General features: G+C 41.0%; 1 protein-coding gene across 21 annotated transcripts in view; it reads left to right on the top strand.

Moving 5' to 3' along the window:
• Slc8a1 (solute carrier family 8 (sodium/calcium exchanger), member 1) overlaps positions 1 to 15420 on the top strand; it is a 365283-nt gene that overhangs the window by 278616 nt on the left and 71247 nt on the right. For 10 of the 21 annotated variants that reach the window (NM_001112798.2, NM_001286684.1, NM_011406.3 and 7 more), the window contains exon 3: positions 14179 to 14285. In NM_001112798.2, coding sequence (NP_001106269.1) covers positions 14179 to 14285 — 107 coding nt within the window. Of the gene's footprint in view, positions 1 to 14178; positions 14286 to 14799; positions 14904 to 15420 lie in introns of all 21 variants that reach the window. The other 11 variants (XM_006523944.2, XM_006523940.2, XM_006523938.2 and 8 more) reach the window with 2 other exon arrangements.

Here is a 15420-nt window from a genome sequence, read left to right as displayed (position 1 = left end):
TTCAGTCTGCTCCTCTCTGCCATGAGAGGTTAGCAGAGACACTGGCGTGATAAGGACTTGAAGATTTTGTTTTCCTTCTAGATTAGAAAATGAAGCATTTAGAAAGGCAGGGAGCGACTCTGAATGGAAATACCTAACCTAACGCTATGGTGATGACAACTTGGGGATTGCTGCTTAGATGCATTAGCAGAACATGTGACTGAGAGAAAAGGGAAGCAAACTTGAAGTGTGGTGGGGCTGTCAGCAGGACTTCCTGAGATAACAATATTGGCAAATGATTCCTGAAAAAAAAATCTATCCAAAAAATAAATCAATCAAAAAAGTGAGTAGTAACCAAGGAGAGAAGGTCTCCTCTCACATGTGGACACACAAATTTTCCAAATGGCAAAGTTTAGACAAGAACTTCCATAAAGACCAACGGAGTATAAGGAGCTGAAGAGGCCCACCTTCCACAGTAAACGTCAGAGGAGGTTCCAGGCATTGAAAATCAAAAGGAGAACAGTCAGGTCTAGAAGGGCTAATGCCGCATAGCTCACTCATAGAAAAATACATGCTTAAGGGTTTTCTGCAGTTCATTAGGAACCAAACATTCTCAAACAGTCTCTATCCCATACCCTCCTTAACTCACCAATCATTAAACAGACACACAGCCTGAGATACAATAGAATTGCCGCCCATGATCCCCAACAGCCAGGCTGTTACTCATTTTTTTTCATTCTCTATTTGTGAATTCTTAGCAACGAACAGGCACTTGTCTAGATAAGCAGGAAAATGCTTTACGAAAAAGAACACACATCATCTCAAAGCCATACACAGTGTTGTGATTGTGTTTATCGAGAAGGAACTTGGAAAGAACAAACCTATGGGCTCACTGGGAGTTGATGGTGTTTTACCTAAGGTGATGGAAAGTAAGGCACAGATGAAAAGGCCTGACTCTTCACTAGACAAAACATCCAGGGATCACAATGGACACCTGTCATCATAATGTGGTGCCTGAGAGGTCCCAACCCCAGTGCAAAACAATCAGAGATGAAAAATTCCATTATTGTGATCATCTTACAGCATGGGAGCTTGGGCCTTAAGAGTAGAGACCCTAATATAAGCACAGGCAGGGAATGGGGAACAAGAACTCAGCTGCCATACTCTTTCCCCTGAGAAGGTTTCTTAGGTCATCACACCTAGAAGTAGTGCAGAGGTACTCTGAGTCACAGTCCCATTGACTCATGGGAAAAACAACATTGGAACAACTTAAACTCACCAAGGAACTTCTGAGAAGACTCCTTTGCTAGAGGTACAACTGAACCCCACCTGACCTTCCAACCTTATACCTCACTTGGTAGCCAGTAGGTTTATTTGTTATTTAATTTTTTTATAAGACAGGGGTCTCTATTATGAAATACAGAATTAAAATCCAGGTGTACTTTTAAAATGTACACCTAGAGATAGAAATATGGAATGCCTGATTTAATGTAAAGTAGCCATCAAACATTAGGGCTAAGGCTGGGGAGATGGCTTAGTAGGAAAAGCACCTGTCTTGCTGCCTCAGGACCCGAGTTCCATCCCACAAACCCACATTGGAAAAAGGCTGGGCATGTGGCACACACTTGTAATCCCAGAACTGCTGAAGTGAACACAGGGGAATTCCTGGGGTTCACTGGCCAGCCTGCTTCAACTACTTGCAAAGTTTCAGACCAGTGAGAAACCTTGTCTCAAGAAAGATGGAAAGTGCCTGAGAGACAACAGCAGAGGTTATCCTCCGACCTTCACAAGCATTTGATACATGTGCAGGCCATGTAATGTGTAGCCTTATACACATGTGGACACATACCAAAAAAAAAAGCAGTTATTCATAGAACAGACGTGAAATGTAACATCAGCATACCTTCACTGCAAAGCACTTGGTGTCTGTCTCTAAGTGTATTTTATGGGAATGCAGTGGGTAGACTAGTTTGGTGCTGTACAGTCTGTGGCTGTGAAGATTGGAAGGGAGAAAACAAAAGAAAGAAACGATATGGATTTAAAGACCTAAGAAAGCCCAGTATCTCCTGATCATCTCAAAGTAGGCTCCTCTGAGAGAGATGCTTCCTCATATTGCTGAGGCTACAACATTCCAACAGTGTAATCCTTCCATTGTTCTCCCCAGAAACTCTCTACTTTAAGAGAATGTGTGTGTGTGTGTGTGTGTGTGTGTGTGTGTGTGTGTGTGTGTGTGCATCTTAGGGTTTCTATTGCTGTTTCCACATTGCTGTTTCTCACTGAAGGAAGTCATGAACTCAAACAAAGCAGGATCTTGGAAGGGCACTCCTTACTAGCTTACACCCCCTGGCTTGCTCAGCCTACCTTCTTATTGATCACTAATAGGGAAAATGCCCTCTAGCTGGATCTCATAGAGGCCTTTCCTCAATGGAGGTTCCGTCCTCTCTGATGACTCAAGTTGATACAAAAGCATCCAGTACATATATGAAAAAGAAAGAACATCTGAAGACAGCAACGATCTTTGGGAAAAGTCTAAAGCCACCAACATGGGAGTGTTCAAATGTTCAGGATGAAGAGAGCTTTTGAGAAAGCATGGGGAAACATTGTCCTTGCAATGGGGCCTTATCAATTACATTTTATTCTACGTTCTTATAGAAGGCAATGTCAGATTGAAATTGAAGGGCTGATAATAGTCTCTAAACTTGAACCTACAACAATTATTATTCGGCATAGAAAGGATGTTCTTCGTCCCTTCATTCTTCCCTACTCTCTGAGAATCTTCCCGTATTTCCCTGGTGGCTTCAAACTCACAATCTGTTCGGTCTCAGCCTTCCAGAATTTGGGGTTTCGGGCATGCAGTGCCATGCCCAGATTTCCATGGGGCACTCCTATTATCAGCCTCTGCATTGAAGTATCATTGAAATAATGTTTTCTAGAGAGGCTGTGTTCAAGTATGACTGTCATATTACAGAAATATATATATAGTCTTGAGAACGAATTAGGGAATGCTGTGTCAGGCAGCAGGTGAAGCTCCTGAAGTTTGAAGCAAGAGCTTCGCACATGCTAAGACAGGACTCCATCATTAAGTTTCATCTCTGATCTAGGAAGAAAATTTAAGATGCTGAAAATCCTTCATCATTATGCTAAAAGTATAACTCTTTCATACATTTCCATAATAAAAATTTATTAAACAATAAAATAGATCAAATTTGAAAAATTCACACCATCATGGCCAGCCATTGTATGTGATATGTAATCTATTTTATTTTTCACTGCCTAGACAGTTGTCTCAGAATGCAGCATTGAACAACAATCCCCGACTTCTTATACGTTTCTGAATGAGTTAATCATTAAGTTAATATGTAACTATCATAGAGTTATGGTCGGTCTCTGGGATACCCTTGTCTCCATGTCTTACTAGCCTTTGCTGGTATATTTGGTTGGTAGCCTGTCAAATTCAATCAGAACTTTCGGAGGTATTAGAATGTCTGGCACGCACTACTTACTGGAGAAGTGGCCATGTGCCCTGCCACCTCTCTGGAAATCCTCAGTTCTATTTCCAGAGGAAGGAAGGAAGGAAGCTCACAGGCCCTCTTTCCTGTGTTTCTCTTTCTCTTGTTTCCGGAAGGGAAGCTTCCAGGTTTCTCGCCGGCCTCCGGGTTTTCAGAAAGGTTTTTATCGTGACCATTTGTCTTCCTTTTATTTCATTTGTCTTAGAGCCAAGGATTTGTCTTGTAGCCCAACCTGACCTGTCATTTACCATGTAACACAGGCTGGCACCTACTTCCATCCTCTTGCCTCCACCCCCAGATTTCCATGATTACAGATATGATCAAATAGTTCTGAGATCTTTATCTTCTGAAATGAATATTTATAACTAAGTGCTAAAGAAGCAAGAAACCAAGTATATATTATCTTTGTTACCATTTGAGAAAAAAATTAGATACTTGCCATTCAGTTTAAAAAGTGAACGGAAGAAAATAAAACAGAGCAAGTTATGCTGGAAGACACATACTCCAGTATTCTTCCTCTAGTCTCCCTGGAGCAGCAGGATTTTAACCTCTTTGTCCCTCCCTCTGGTTGCAGCAGGGATTTCAGTTGCCACCCAGAAAGGCAGCGAGATCAGGGTGCAGATGACAGTCCTTCTGGAGAATGGCTTTGATTTAGCTGCTTCAGCAACTCTTAGCCTCGGAGTCCATTTGAATGACAGACTGGCACCATCACTATTTGTCAGACTCCTGTTTCACACAAGGAGCTCCAGGGAAACTTCAGATCCTCTGAAGTGCAGCTGGCGGCGAGTGGGGACCAGGCAGAGTTGGAGCTGTGAGGCTAAGCATAGTAGCCACACTCTCCTTCTCTGAGCTCAGAGCCCTGCACTTGGCTACCTCAGGATAGGGTGCAGTTCAGAGCTGGAGCTGAGAATGGATTTGTGGGAACTCCCCTCTACTTCATGTAATAGTCCCTGACTTCAATGGCCTACATTTTCCATCTACCCACTTGATGACTGTGCAAACAAGCAAAGAAGAGCCGTAAACTACGTTCCAGCTAGCAATTGCTCTACCCCTGAGCCTCAGCCCCAGCCACATTTTTCAGCTAATAATGACAGCCTAACATTTATTCCCCCTCTACAGAATATTTTTGCACGTACTCTACCATTTGATCCTGCGACAACCTGTGAAGTCCCATCAGCCACATTTTTGTGAGCAGTGACACTCATTGATCATCGCAGTACTGCAAATTTGCATAATAGTTGCGCTAGGATGTATCTTGAACTCATTTAATAAATTATAACTTTGATGGTTAGAAAGAACCAGGTAGAGCCTGCCCAATTAGCTGAACCAGAAAGTGCTGGAGCCTAGTGAGGAACCCGATCACGTTCCTTTTGCATACTCTTGCCATTTCAAACAAATAGACAGACAGGATCATGTTTCCTATCAAGGTGTTAGCATGGGATATGAAGCGACTTCTCTGGCAAATCCACCCCTCAAGTTTGTCCCCAGCTTACTAGCCATGATGTAAAAGTATTAATAGAAGGGATAAGAGTAGCAACCTGTTCATTTCTGAAATGTTTATGAGGGGGAGACAACTTTAGATCACTTAAGAAAAAAAATGGCAAATACATAGTCAAGATTTTCCTCTGAGTTTCATCTTCTTTCTCTAAGCCCAAATCAATGAGCGACTCACTAACCAATTCTGTAATATGAGGGGGAAGGTTTGGGGCTTAACAGGAATTGAAGCTATGTGAAGGAGTGGGAAATGGATCAGGGTTAGGAGAGTGCCCTGGAGAGGGAGAGCATCACTCGGGCACCTCCAGAAGTGGGCAGACATAGCCTATGATTAGAGAGCTCTTTTCTTTCCTTTCCTGAATAAATGCTGTGAGCTGCATGCTGCTTATAGCATTTTCATAATACTTCAGACGTCAGGGTAAAGAAAGAAGCCCGGGAAGCCAGGCCTGAGGCAACAGCCACCAGAAAATGCTTAACATGTCAAAGAAGACAGGCAGCCCTTGATGCTGGAGGAAGCAGATAGCTCTCTGTGAAGATGCTGAGAGGCCTGGGCTGAGAAATGGAGCTCACAAACATAGAAAAAGCACTTAGCCTTGATGGGCTCGCTCTGTCTCCTGCTGTGTAGCACCCCAGCTTCTTCCGAGCAGTGCTCACCAAACTTGAGTCTTCACCAAAAGTTCTAAACAGTCTTACCGTTCTCACCCAAGGAGGCAGCCCTTTGTGAAGACTGATACAGTGTACAATTTGAAGGTATTATTTTCACTATCACTGGCTCTTTGAGGTAAACCTCAGAGACCACGGAAGCAAATCAATGTAAAATATACAGTTCAGTGGATTTAGTAAACCCTTGAAATTTGCAAGCGTCAGTGATATAAAAATCACAAAGCTTTATCCATAATATAAAACCCTATACTTGCCTCCTGTTCTAGACAAGCACTGCTATACTTTCTGTCCTTTGCCCATTCTGGAGAGAGAGACAGAGACAGAGACAGAGACAGAGACAGAGACAGAGACAGAGACAGAGACAGAGACAGAGACAGAGGCAGAGGCAGAGGCAGAGGCAGAGGCAGAGAGATAGAGAGACAGAGAGAGAATATGAGTTATACAATATGACATCTTTGGTGCCTGGATTCTTTCACTGAATATATTCTTCTCGGATTTTTCTATGCTGTAGCATACATCAACACTCCCTTTACTTTGCCAAGTAATATTCTGTTGTGTAAGTAGATTTTGTTTTGTTTTGTTTTGTTTCTACCTATCCACCAGCTTGATAAATCCTTGGCTGTTCCCAGTTTTTATTTTCTTTGCTACATACCTAGAAGTGGAATTGTTGGTCCTATGGTGACTCTCTTTTTAAATTCCCAAGGACTTTTCTGAACAGTTCACTGAACCATTTTGTATTTCCACTGGTAGTTTATAAAGGACCAAACTTTTTCACATTCCTGCTTAACATGTTATCAGCTGTGGCTCGAGTCACAGCCATCCTGATGAGACTTGGTATGTCAATACAAGTTGAACTTGCATTTCCCTGGTGGCTACCTGTGCATTTATCGGACATTTGTTTATCATCTTCCATGAAAAACCTATTCAGATTCTTCTCCTGCTTTTGCTCAGTCTCCTTATCTTTTTGAGTTGTGAAACTCTTTCCTGAACACTCGTCCAGGTACACTTCAGATCAGTTTTCAAACTCACCTAAGATATGGGCACGCTTTGTCACATGAGAAGCTGCAGGGATCTTGGTGGTCTGTCCAGGGACGGGTCTATGTCTGTATAGAGTGTGCATGTGTGTAAAGTCCCAGTTCCACCCACATGGTCACTTGCTAAAAAGAGTTAAAGTCTTTCTGGGGATTCAGGAAGAGAGAGGAGACAGTGCCATCTCCAGTGCAATTGGGAACATAGTTTATATGCTTTGTGGCAACCACTGTTGGGTGAAACACATCACAGATTTCTAATCTGTTGTCAAGAGGGAAATGATTGTGCATGAGTGTAAGCACCCACCACTGCTGAATGCTAACAGGATTTCCTCGCCTGTGTTATTCAAGTTCCCTGCTGAGATTATCCCTTCCTCATAGAAAAGACAGTCCCCAAGAACACCACAGAATTCAGCGAAAGACAAAACCCACAATCCTTCTGTGTTGTGTTTCAACTCAGACTGCTCATGTCTCAGAGTCCCACCCATCCTATATGTATCAAACTCTGATGCACCTAATTTTATAAAAAAAGTGTACTTCTGAAATTAATGACACAGTTAATACCAGACCAATAAGGGTAGGCGAGTTCAATGCCCACTTTTCATTAATGCAGTCTTTTAGACACCAGATACACATTCTAGCTGGCCATTAGCTAGTTACCAGCCCTGGTCAGATATTAGAATCATCTGAAACATCTTCAAAGACTATATTTGTAATGGGTCTCCAAATCTGAAGAGTTTGTTTAGCTAATGTAGAGGGAAAGTAGAGACTGACTGTTCATGATGCTGCTTGGTGATTCTGACATCCTGGGAGACCTGAACAAGCCAGCTTTCACCAACCACTTAGTTTATAATCCAATTTATGAGTCCACTTGTCTTTTTTATTTTTTAATCAAGGCTTCCTGGACTTCGCCATGCATAGGAATCATCTGGAAATGTTAAAATGTAGATCTAATTTTGGTGGTCAGGGTGGACCCTAAATTGTTCAGTTCTATCAGGTAGCACTGAATGAGGCTGAGCCTGCTGTTTGGGTACTCAGTCCACAGTTCTTGTGAAACCCCGTGTGTTTATATGATATTATTAAGACATTATGTGATTATATGAATTAAAACTTTATCTCTTGAAAGATATAACTTTGCAAGACAGCCATTGGAGACTATACCATTTCCTGTATTCCTTTTAAAAAATAAAAATAAAATCCTACCCTTGTTCCTATAAGAAGTCTTTGTGACTAGGAAGATGAAATAATAGGTCTGCATATTAATCTAAAGCAATGACCTAAATCATTTAATATGGTTATAAATATACTGAATAGTAGAATATGGGACACGGTGGTTGGCAGTGGGTGAAATAATCTGAAGGTGCTGGTCATTGAAGCCAGTTCAGGTAAAAACTGGACGCCACTAACTTCTTTAAGTCTCATTTCCTCTCTAAATTACAGGTAGTTAGGATTATTTCTAGGGATATCAAGAAGATCTTTGGATTAAGAAATGAGATATGCCTCAGCCTACTGGCCTCTGTATATACCTAAAATGAGGGTAAATCTTAAAGAAAAGGCTGAGACTCTGCCCCTCTCCTGTTTGTTCTTGTCATCTTCTTCTCAGACCAAGTATAGATCCAGGAAAGCAAAGCCACACAAAGACAAAGGTGCATTTAAGTCTTTTTGTAAAAAGAAGGTAGCGATGCCTCTGACTTAACAAAGACTGAATAGACTTTGAAGAGGTCTTTTAGTCTCAGCTACCACTAATAAAGCCATGACTTTCTTCCCTTCATCAATGACTCGCCACCAGACTCCTTGGCAGTCTGTTTGAGGGAGTTGGGTCCTTTGAGGCCCCTCAGAGGAGAGCAACTGAGAAGGGAAACATGGGTATTGGTTCATTGTGAACACACGAAAGGCACCTCCGAGATCAGAAGGAATGACGTGCATTTCCCTACTAAGTAACTTCTTCCTTAACTTATTCTTTAGAAGTAAAATGAAAATAGTGTCTATAAACGTTTTTGGCCCTGTTGAGAAACATTTTATTGTTATCATAAGATTTTCAAGTATTTTGCTAATTTCTAGAAAATGAATTTTTTGTAGTTCACAGTGGAAAAGATCAAGTGAGTTCTCACTGTCTTAATAATTATGGTTGTTGAAAATAGCAAAGCATTTATTTGTTTTTCTACTAGTTCCCCACCAGTGCAATAATGTACGAGTTGTGTTTAATCAAAGGGAGATGTTTATCCAACTCTTTCAGACTTGATTTTTTTGTCAAGCTGTCAATTGAAAGAAATAAGCATACCTGACAGCCTCCGATCAGCAAACAAAGCAGAAAGGCCAGAGCGCACCTGTGATCTCAGTGATGTACAGCAACTATGATAAGGTTTGGGTGTTGCAAAGGGGTGGACTGGGAGACTTCACAACTTCGCCATCCTTTGGACTCCATTTCTTTCTTTCTTTCTTTCTTTCTTTCTTTCTTTCTTTCTTTCTTTCTTTCTTTCTTTCTTTCTTTCTTCCTTCCTTCCTTCCTTCCTTTCTTTATTTCTTTCTTTCTTTTTTTTACTATTTTTATTAGATATTTTCTTTATATACATCTCAAATGCTATCCCGAAAGTTCCCTATACCCTCCCTCTGCCCTGCTCCCCTACCCACCCACTCCTGCTTCTTGGCCCTGGCATTCCTCTGTACTGGAGCATATAAAGTTTGCAATACCAAGGGGCCTCTCTTCCCAGTGATGGTTGACTAGGCCATCTTCTGCTACATATGTAGATAGAGACTCATATCTACATATGAGTCTCTGGGGGTCCTGGTTAGTTCATATTGTTCTTCCACCTATAGGGTTGCAGACCCCTTCAGGTCCTTGGGTGCTTTCTCTAGCTCAGGACCAGATGGGGTTAGTGCAGAGTTCTATCAGACCTTTAAAGACACCTAATTCCAACTCTTCTCAAACTATTCCACAATTAGAAACAGAAGGTACTCTACCCAATTCATTCTGTGAATTACTCTGATACCTAAACCACACAAAAATCCGACAAAGAAAGAGAACTTCAGACCAATTTCCCTTATGAATATCGATGCAAAAATACTCAATAAAATCTTTGCAAACCAAATTCAAGAACATATCAAAACGATCATCCATCCTGACCAAGTAGACTTCATCCCAGGGATGCAGGGATGGTTTAATATACGGAAATCCATCAACGTAATCCACTATATAAACAAACTCAAAGGCAAAAACCACATGATCATCTCATTAGATGCTGAGAAAGCATTTGACAAAATCCAACACCCCTTCATGATAAAAGTTTTGGCAAGATCAGGAATTCAAGGCCCATACCTAAGCATGATAAAAGCAATCTACAGCAAACCAGTAGCCAACATCAAACTAAACGGAGAGAAACTCGAAGCAATCCCACTAAAATCAGGGACTAGACAAGGCTGCGCACTTTCTCCCTACCTATTCAATATAGTGCTTGAAGTTCTAGCCAGAGCAATTTGACGACAAAAGGGAATACAAATCGGACTCCATTTCTATTGCTGGATCCTGGGAAGCAAAAGCAATGCTCTCGGTGACTATCCAGACAGCCTAGGTGCAATTGTCACTCGACCATGCCCAGCTTGAGCCGTGTGCTCTGTGCTGGATGAACTGGCAGTTTCCTCAAGGGCTGGGCTCCTTAAGTGAGAAAAGACTATTGAGTGGCATATTTCCTATGGTGTTTCCCTTGGAAATTTACATGGGTTAATTTCACCAACACCACCTTTCTGATTTGAAGTAAAAGGCAAACAGGGCAAGCAATGGCTTCTGACTTTGTCTGTCTTGATTTAGAGAATTAACTCAGGGTGACTTCATCCTGCTACTTTAGATTGACTGAAATGGCCTTTAATAACCTCATTTCCTATTAATAGTTTTACTGGACTAGAGGAGCTAAATCAATATACAATTTAATGGCTTCTTGTGCCAAGGGCATTATCGATTCTGTTTCTAATGATTTTGAAATGATATGCTGTTATGCAAATGCTATCTATTATAGGTGTGTCTTTATAAAGTCGTTTATGGATACATTTCTTCTCCTTCACCGTTTTTTTTTTTCATAACACAATTACCAAATGATGAAATATTTCCAAAAACAAAAACCACATCTGGTCATGGCAAATATTGATGTTTCAATGATATTTTGCAAGTGCTTCTTTTAACTCTAGACAAGCTTTATGGGCTACTGTAACTATTTTCTTGAGGTTTAGAAAGTAATGCTGTGACAACGGGTTCTAGATTCACTTCTGTTGCTGTGATAAAGTATCCCAACTAAAAGTAAGATAAGGAAGGGTTTGTTTTGCCTTAAATTCCAAGGTACATCCCACTATTGCAGGAACGTCGAGGCAGGAAGCTAGGCAGCGAATCCAATCACACCTACATCCCAAACAGAGAGGAAGAAAGACACCCACACTACCTGCCTCCCAGCTCTCAGCTAGCTTTCACTTCGGTTGCATAATTCAGCACCCAGCCCCGTGGCACCGTACCATCCATGTTGAAGATGGGGTTTTTTTCCACCCTAATTAGGACAATCAAGACAATTTGCCACAAATATGCGCACAGTCCAACCTGCTGTGGGTGATTCTGCAGTTGACACTGTCTTCCCATATGGTTTTAAGTTGTATCAAGTTGACAAGGCTAACAACTAGTACACAGTAAATGTGGGACAACAGTGACACTGTGCAGTAATAAGAAAGAATGGGTCAGCGGGTGATTTTTGGTTACTGAATAAAAAAATCAGTATTTTTCCTATACACTGACTCACTCGCAAGGCTACTCCAACCATATGAACTAGGCTTTCTTTACTGCTTTAGTCTAACGGTATCTATGTGGACAGGGAATGTTATGTGTGTTAATTGATGAAAAGGAAGACCACTGCCGCCTGACTTGCCATCACTTGTTTTAGCACAGCTGTGTAACCACAGTTTAAGAGTGCAAGAATATAAGGTAGAGATTAATACCTAGGGAGTTTAAGGTTTGTTAAGAACAAAGAAAATGAGACTTTTGGTGAAATTTTAATGGTAAATTTGACCTAATGTAAAATAGCAGCTACTTTCTATTTTTCAAATAGAACATACACTTCCAAAGCATTGGATCACAGGTATGCCCTCCGTTTCTGGATTGTAGTTCATTCCAGATGTAGTCAAGTTGACAACCAGTAATAACCATCACAGGTCCTCTTGGGCTTCTTGTAGTATGCTGGATATTTTTTTCAGATGCAAATTAACAACTAAATATCTCAGGTTAGTCAGGTCACCTTATTTTAACATACACACGCACACGCACATGCACACGCACACACACACAAGACAAATTGATAAAAGCCAGAAATGTATTCTTCCCAGTTAGACAACAGCTGTTTGTGCCAGTAGTTGGGTTCCTCATTCTCTTGATGGTTTTACAAAATTCTGCACTGAAATGATTGTTCTGTTAGTCATGCTAACTGTTCACCTGTGCACTGATAGTCTTCGAGACACAAAAAGACTGCACTCTTGTGAACTCTAGCTTCTCAGGAGGGAGACAGTGGGCTGCCGTGCCCTTTCTTTACCTGAGGAAAACAAGGGCAGTGTGAAGCTTCAAAAGCCAATCATTTGATCTCCCTTTTACAATGCTAAGCCTAGAGAGGAAGAGGGAAACATTTTGGAAATAGGGCCTGATAAATTTGCAGAATTTCTTGAAACTTCCTTCATGCTAAGATAAAATGACAAATAGTCATTAGAAAGCCTCTGCCTAGGTAGGTGAAACTTGGGAGATTTGATCAATGAACAAAAAAATCAAGATTATAGACCAATTTATGATATTCTAAAATGCCCAGAAAATTAAATTAAACTTCAAATAAATTAAAGAATTAATTTAATTAAAACTCTCCATGTCACTAAAACTTTCTGTCTATGCATACCTATTATTTCAAAATTTTTAGTCGGATATTATTTTGATTGATGTTCTTTTTAAAAGCCTTGTTAAACGAGTATTTAGGATCTCTAAATAAGTTGAAATATACAACACACTAAAGCTTTATTAGTTACAAGATAATATTAGAATGATCTATTTTCAGATCCATCAAGAGTCCTATGTCTGGTATCATTACTGGAGTTTGGATTTGCATAATATTTGCATTTGTCTTGTCCGCCTGTCAATCATTCACAGTCATAGGACCATAGTGCAAACACTACTGAGGGCCGACAGGGAGGAGGAACCCTCTGTGAAACACCTCAATGTGTTTATGAAGTTGGAAAGTAGTATAAATGCCGTAGCTAATGAGAGTGAACTTGGCAAGGGATGAAAACTCATGGCTTCAGCAGTCGTCCCCTCCTCTGCCACCCCACTTTTGAAACAACCATTCTGAAGACACAGTGTCCATCCATCTTTAGGAATCAAAAGAGAAAAAAGAAAAAGAAAAAAAAAACTCCTATGGTACAGGTAAAAATCTATGGAACTTGAGAAAGTTAAATTCTGAAACACTGAAGGGAGAGAGGAAAGAGACTTTATATTTTCTTCTGTAATGTTTTTACACATACATTGTTTTAATAAAGTGTAACTATAAAAATGTTATGCTTGGGACCATATCAACACCCAATTAGTCGCTCAATAATAAATGCTCAGTCCTGAAAACTTCTGCATGCAAATAACATTATACAAACTGAGCAGGTTGTCTTTCTGTATTTAGGACTATAGAATATATTTAAGTATGTTTTATGTATATAGTAGCAATTAATGAAAAAAAAGACTATGAATTAGAAAATAAGGCTAGGAGATATATATTAGCAATTAATAAAAAGAGAGGCTATTAATTTGAAAATGAAGGAGACATATGTGGGAGAATTTGGAGAAAGGAAAGGGAAGAGGATAATGATGTAATTATTTTCTAAACTCAACAAAAATTTTAAATATTCTTAGAAATAAAGTAAAACACAAAGAAGGGGGAAATTACCCCTCACTTAGGATAACAAATACAGAAATTCATTACTCTCTCTCTCAATATTTACTATGTTTTTATTCCTTGTAGTGCGTGTGTGTGTGTGTGTGTGTGTGTGTGTGTACATGTATGGAAGTATGCCTGCCATGGCATCTGGGTGAAGGTCAGAGGACAGCTTGCTGAAGTCAGTTCTCTCCTTCTACCAGCCGTCTCCGTGGATGGAAATCAGGTCACCGGACTGCGGGTCCAGTGCCTTTACCCACTGACACATCTCACTGGCCCTATTGTATTTTATTCAGTTGTTCTAAAGCAATGACTTCCAGGAGTCAGCTAAGACAAGAGTTAAATACTTTAATAAGCATTTTTCCTTTTCTCATTATACTCCATTTTCCTGCATTTCTCACGCACAATGATGACAAGTTTCTTCACGCTGAGAACTGTACTTTGTCCAGGTGAATTCTGTGGCCCTGGGCAAGGAACTGTGTTTTCAGTGACCTCTCTAACCTTGCTTCTTCTCGCCTGTGTTCCTTGGCTTTGCCTCTTCCCCTGTTCGTCAATTTCTATTCTTCTCTGTTTCAGCAAAACAATATCAGTCAAGGTAATCGATGACGAGGAGTATGAGAAAAACAAGACCTTCTTCATTGAGATTGGAGAGCCCCGTCTGGTGGAGATGAGTGAGAAGAAAGGTGGGGGAGCTGCTCCAGGGCTGAGCCTGACAGCTTCCGCTGGCCTGTGCCTCCCTGGATGCCCGCATCTTCAGAACATGACTTACAGTTGCACACATGCCTCCACTATGTAACAGGGCATAGCTTTCGCTGTGGCATCAGTGGACCAGAACTGCAGCTACATCAGCCAGTTATGGCCACTGCGTCCCATGCAGGTCTGAAGGTTCACTTTGGGCACAATCATTCAATCTTCCATAGTTGAGGAAATGGGCGGAAGTGCTATGCAATGTCCAAATTCTAGACCAGCTTTTGTACTTGTGCGGGAAGCAAAAGGGTTTATGAAAGGTATCCATGGACACAGAAACCTCAGTGTGGACCAGTGGAGAGCACCCAAGATGCCCTTTTACATATGCCCGGATGGTCATGTGCTGCCAGTTTTTCCTCCGTAACATCACAATAACATCCAGCTTGGACATCTAGAGCATGAGCGTGTGACTCCAACCATGTGTTTTGCCTTTGTCTTGTGTCCCCACAGGAAGATCATTACCATTAGAATATTTGACCGTGAGGAATATGAGAAAGAGTGCAGTTTCTCCCTTGTGCTTGAGGAACCAAAATGGCTAAGAAGAGGATTGAAAGGTGTGGGAGTATACAAAGACAAATCAGCGAGAAATTGTACTCTTCTCCCTCTCCGTGTCTCCCTACTCTCACACTTAACTCTCTCCTCTTCCCTGGCCTCTGAGTACTAAACGTCATTGCCTTTGAAGCTTAGTGGGATCATTTCCCTCCCCTCATGAGTGCACCAAGCAATGGCCATTTTCCTTAGGAAGGGCCGACTAACCTTGTTTGCAACCAGACTTACTAAATATTAACAAGTAGTAGAAGAGTTTCTGCGACTTGAGAAAGGACTAGCTAGAAAACTAAGCTCTACTTTTCACTACTTCAGACCCACTCACAGATGTGGCTATGAAGATTTACTTACTCTTAAAATGCTAGTGGTAAAACCTATCAAACTTTGTCAATGGAAGTAGAAGAACAAGAAAAATGACCTACAAGTTCAAGGTAGACCATGAGTCCGTGGACCCAATGGCAATATATAAAAGTTACAAAGAGCTCAGTAAGCAGGCTTTCTGTGGAGAATCTGGTTTGGGGAGGA

Source organism: Mus musculus, chromosome 17 (assembly GCF_000001635.26).
Source record: "Mus musculus strain C57BL/6J chromosome 17, GRCm38.p6 C57BL/6J".
In the NCBI taxonomy this organism is placed as follows: domain Eukaryota; kingdom Metazoa; phylum Chordata; class Mammalia; order Rodentia; family Muridae; genus Mus; species Mus musculus.
This window is presented reverse-complemented; position numbering and strand designations above follow the sequence as displayed.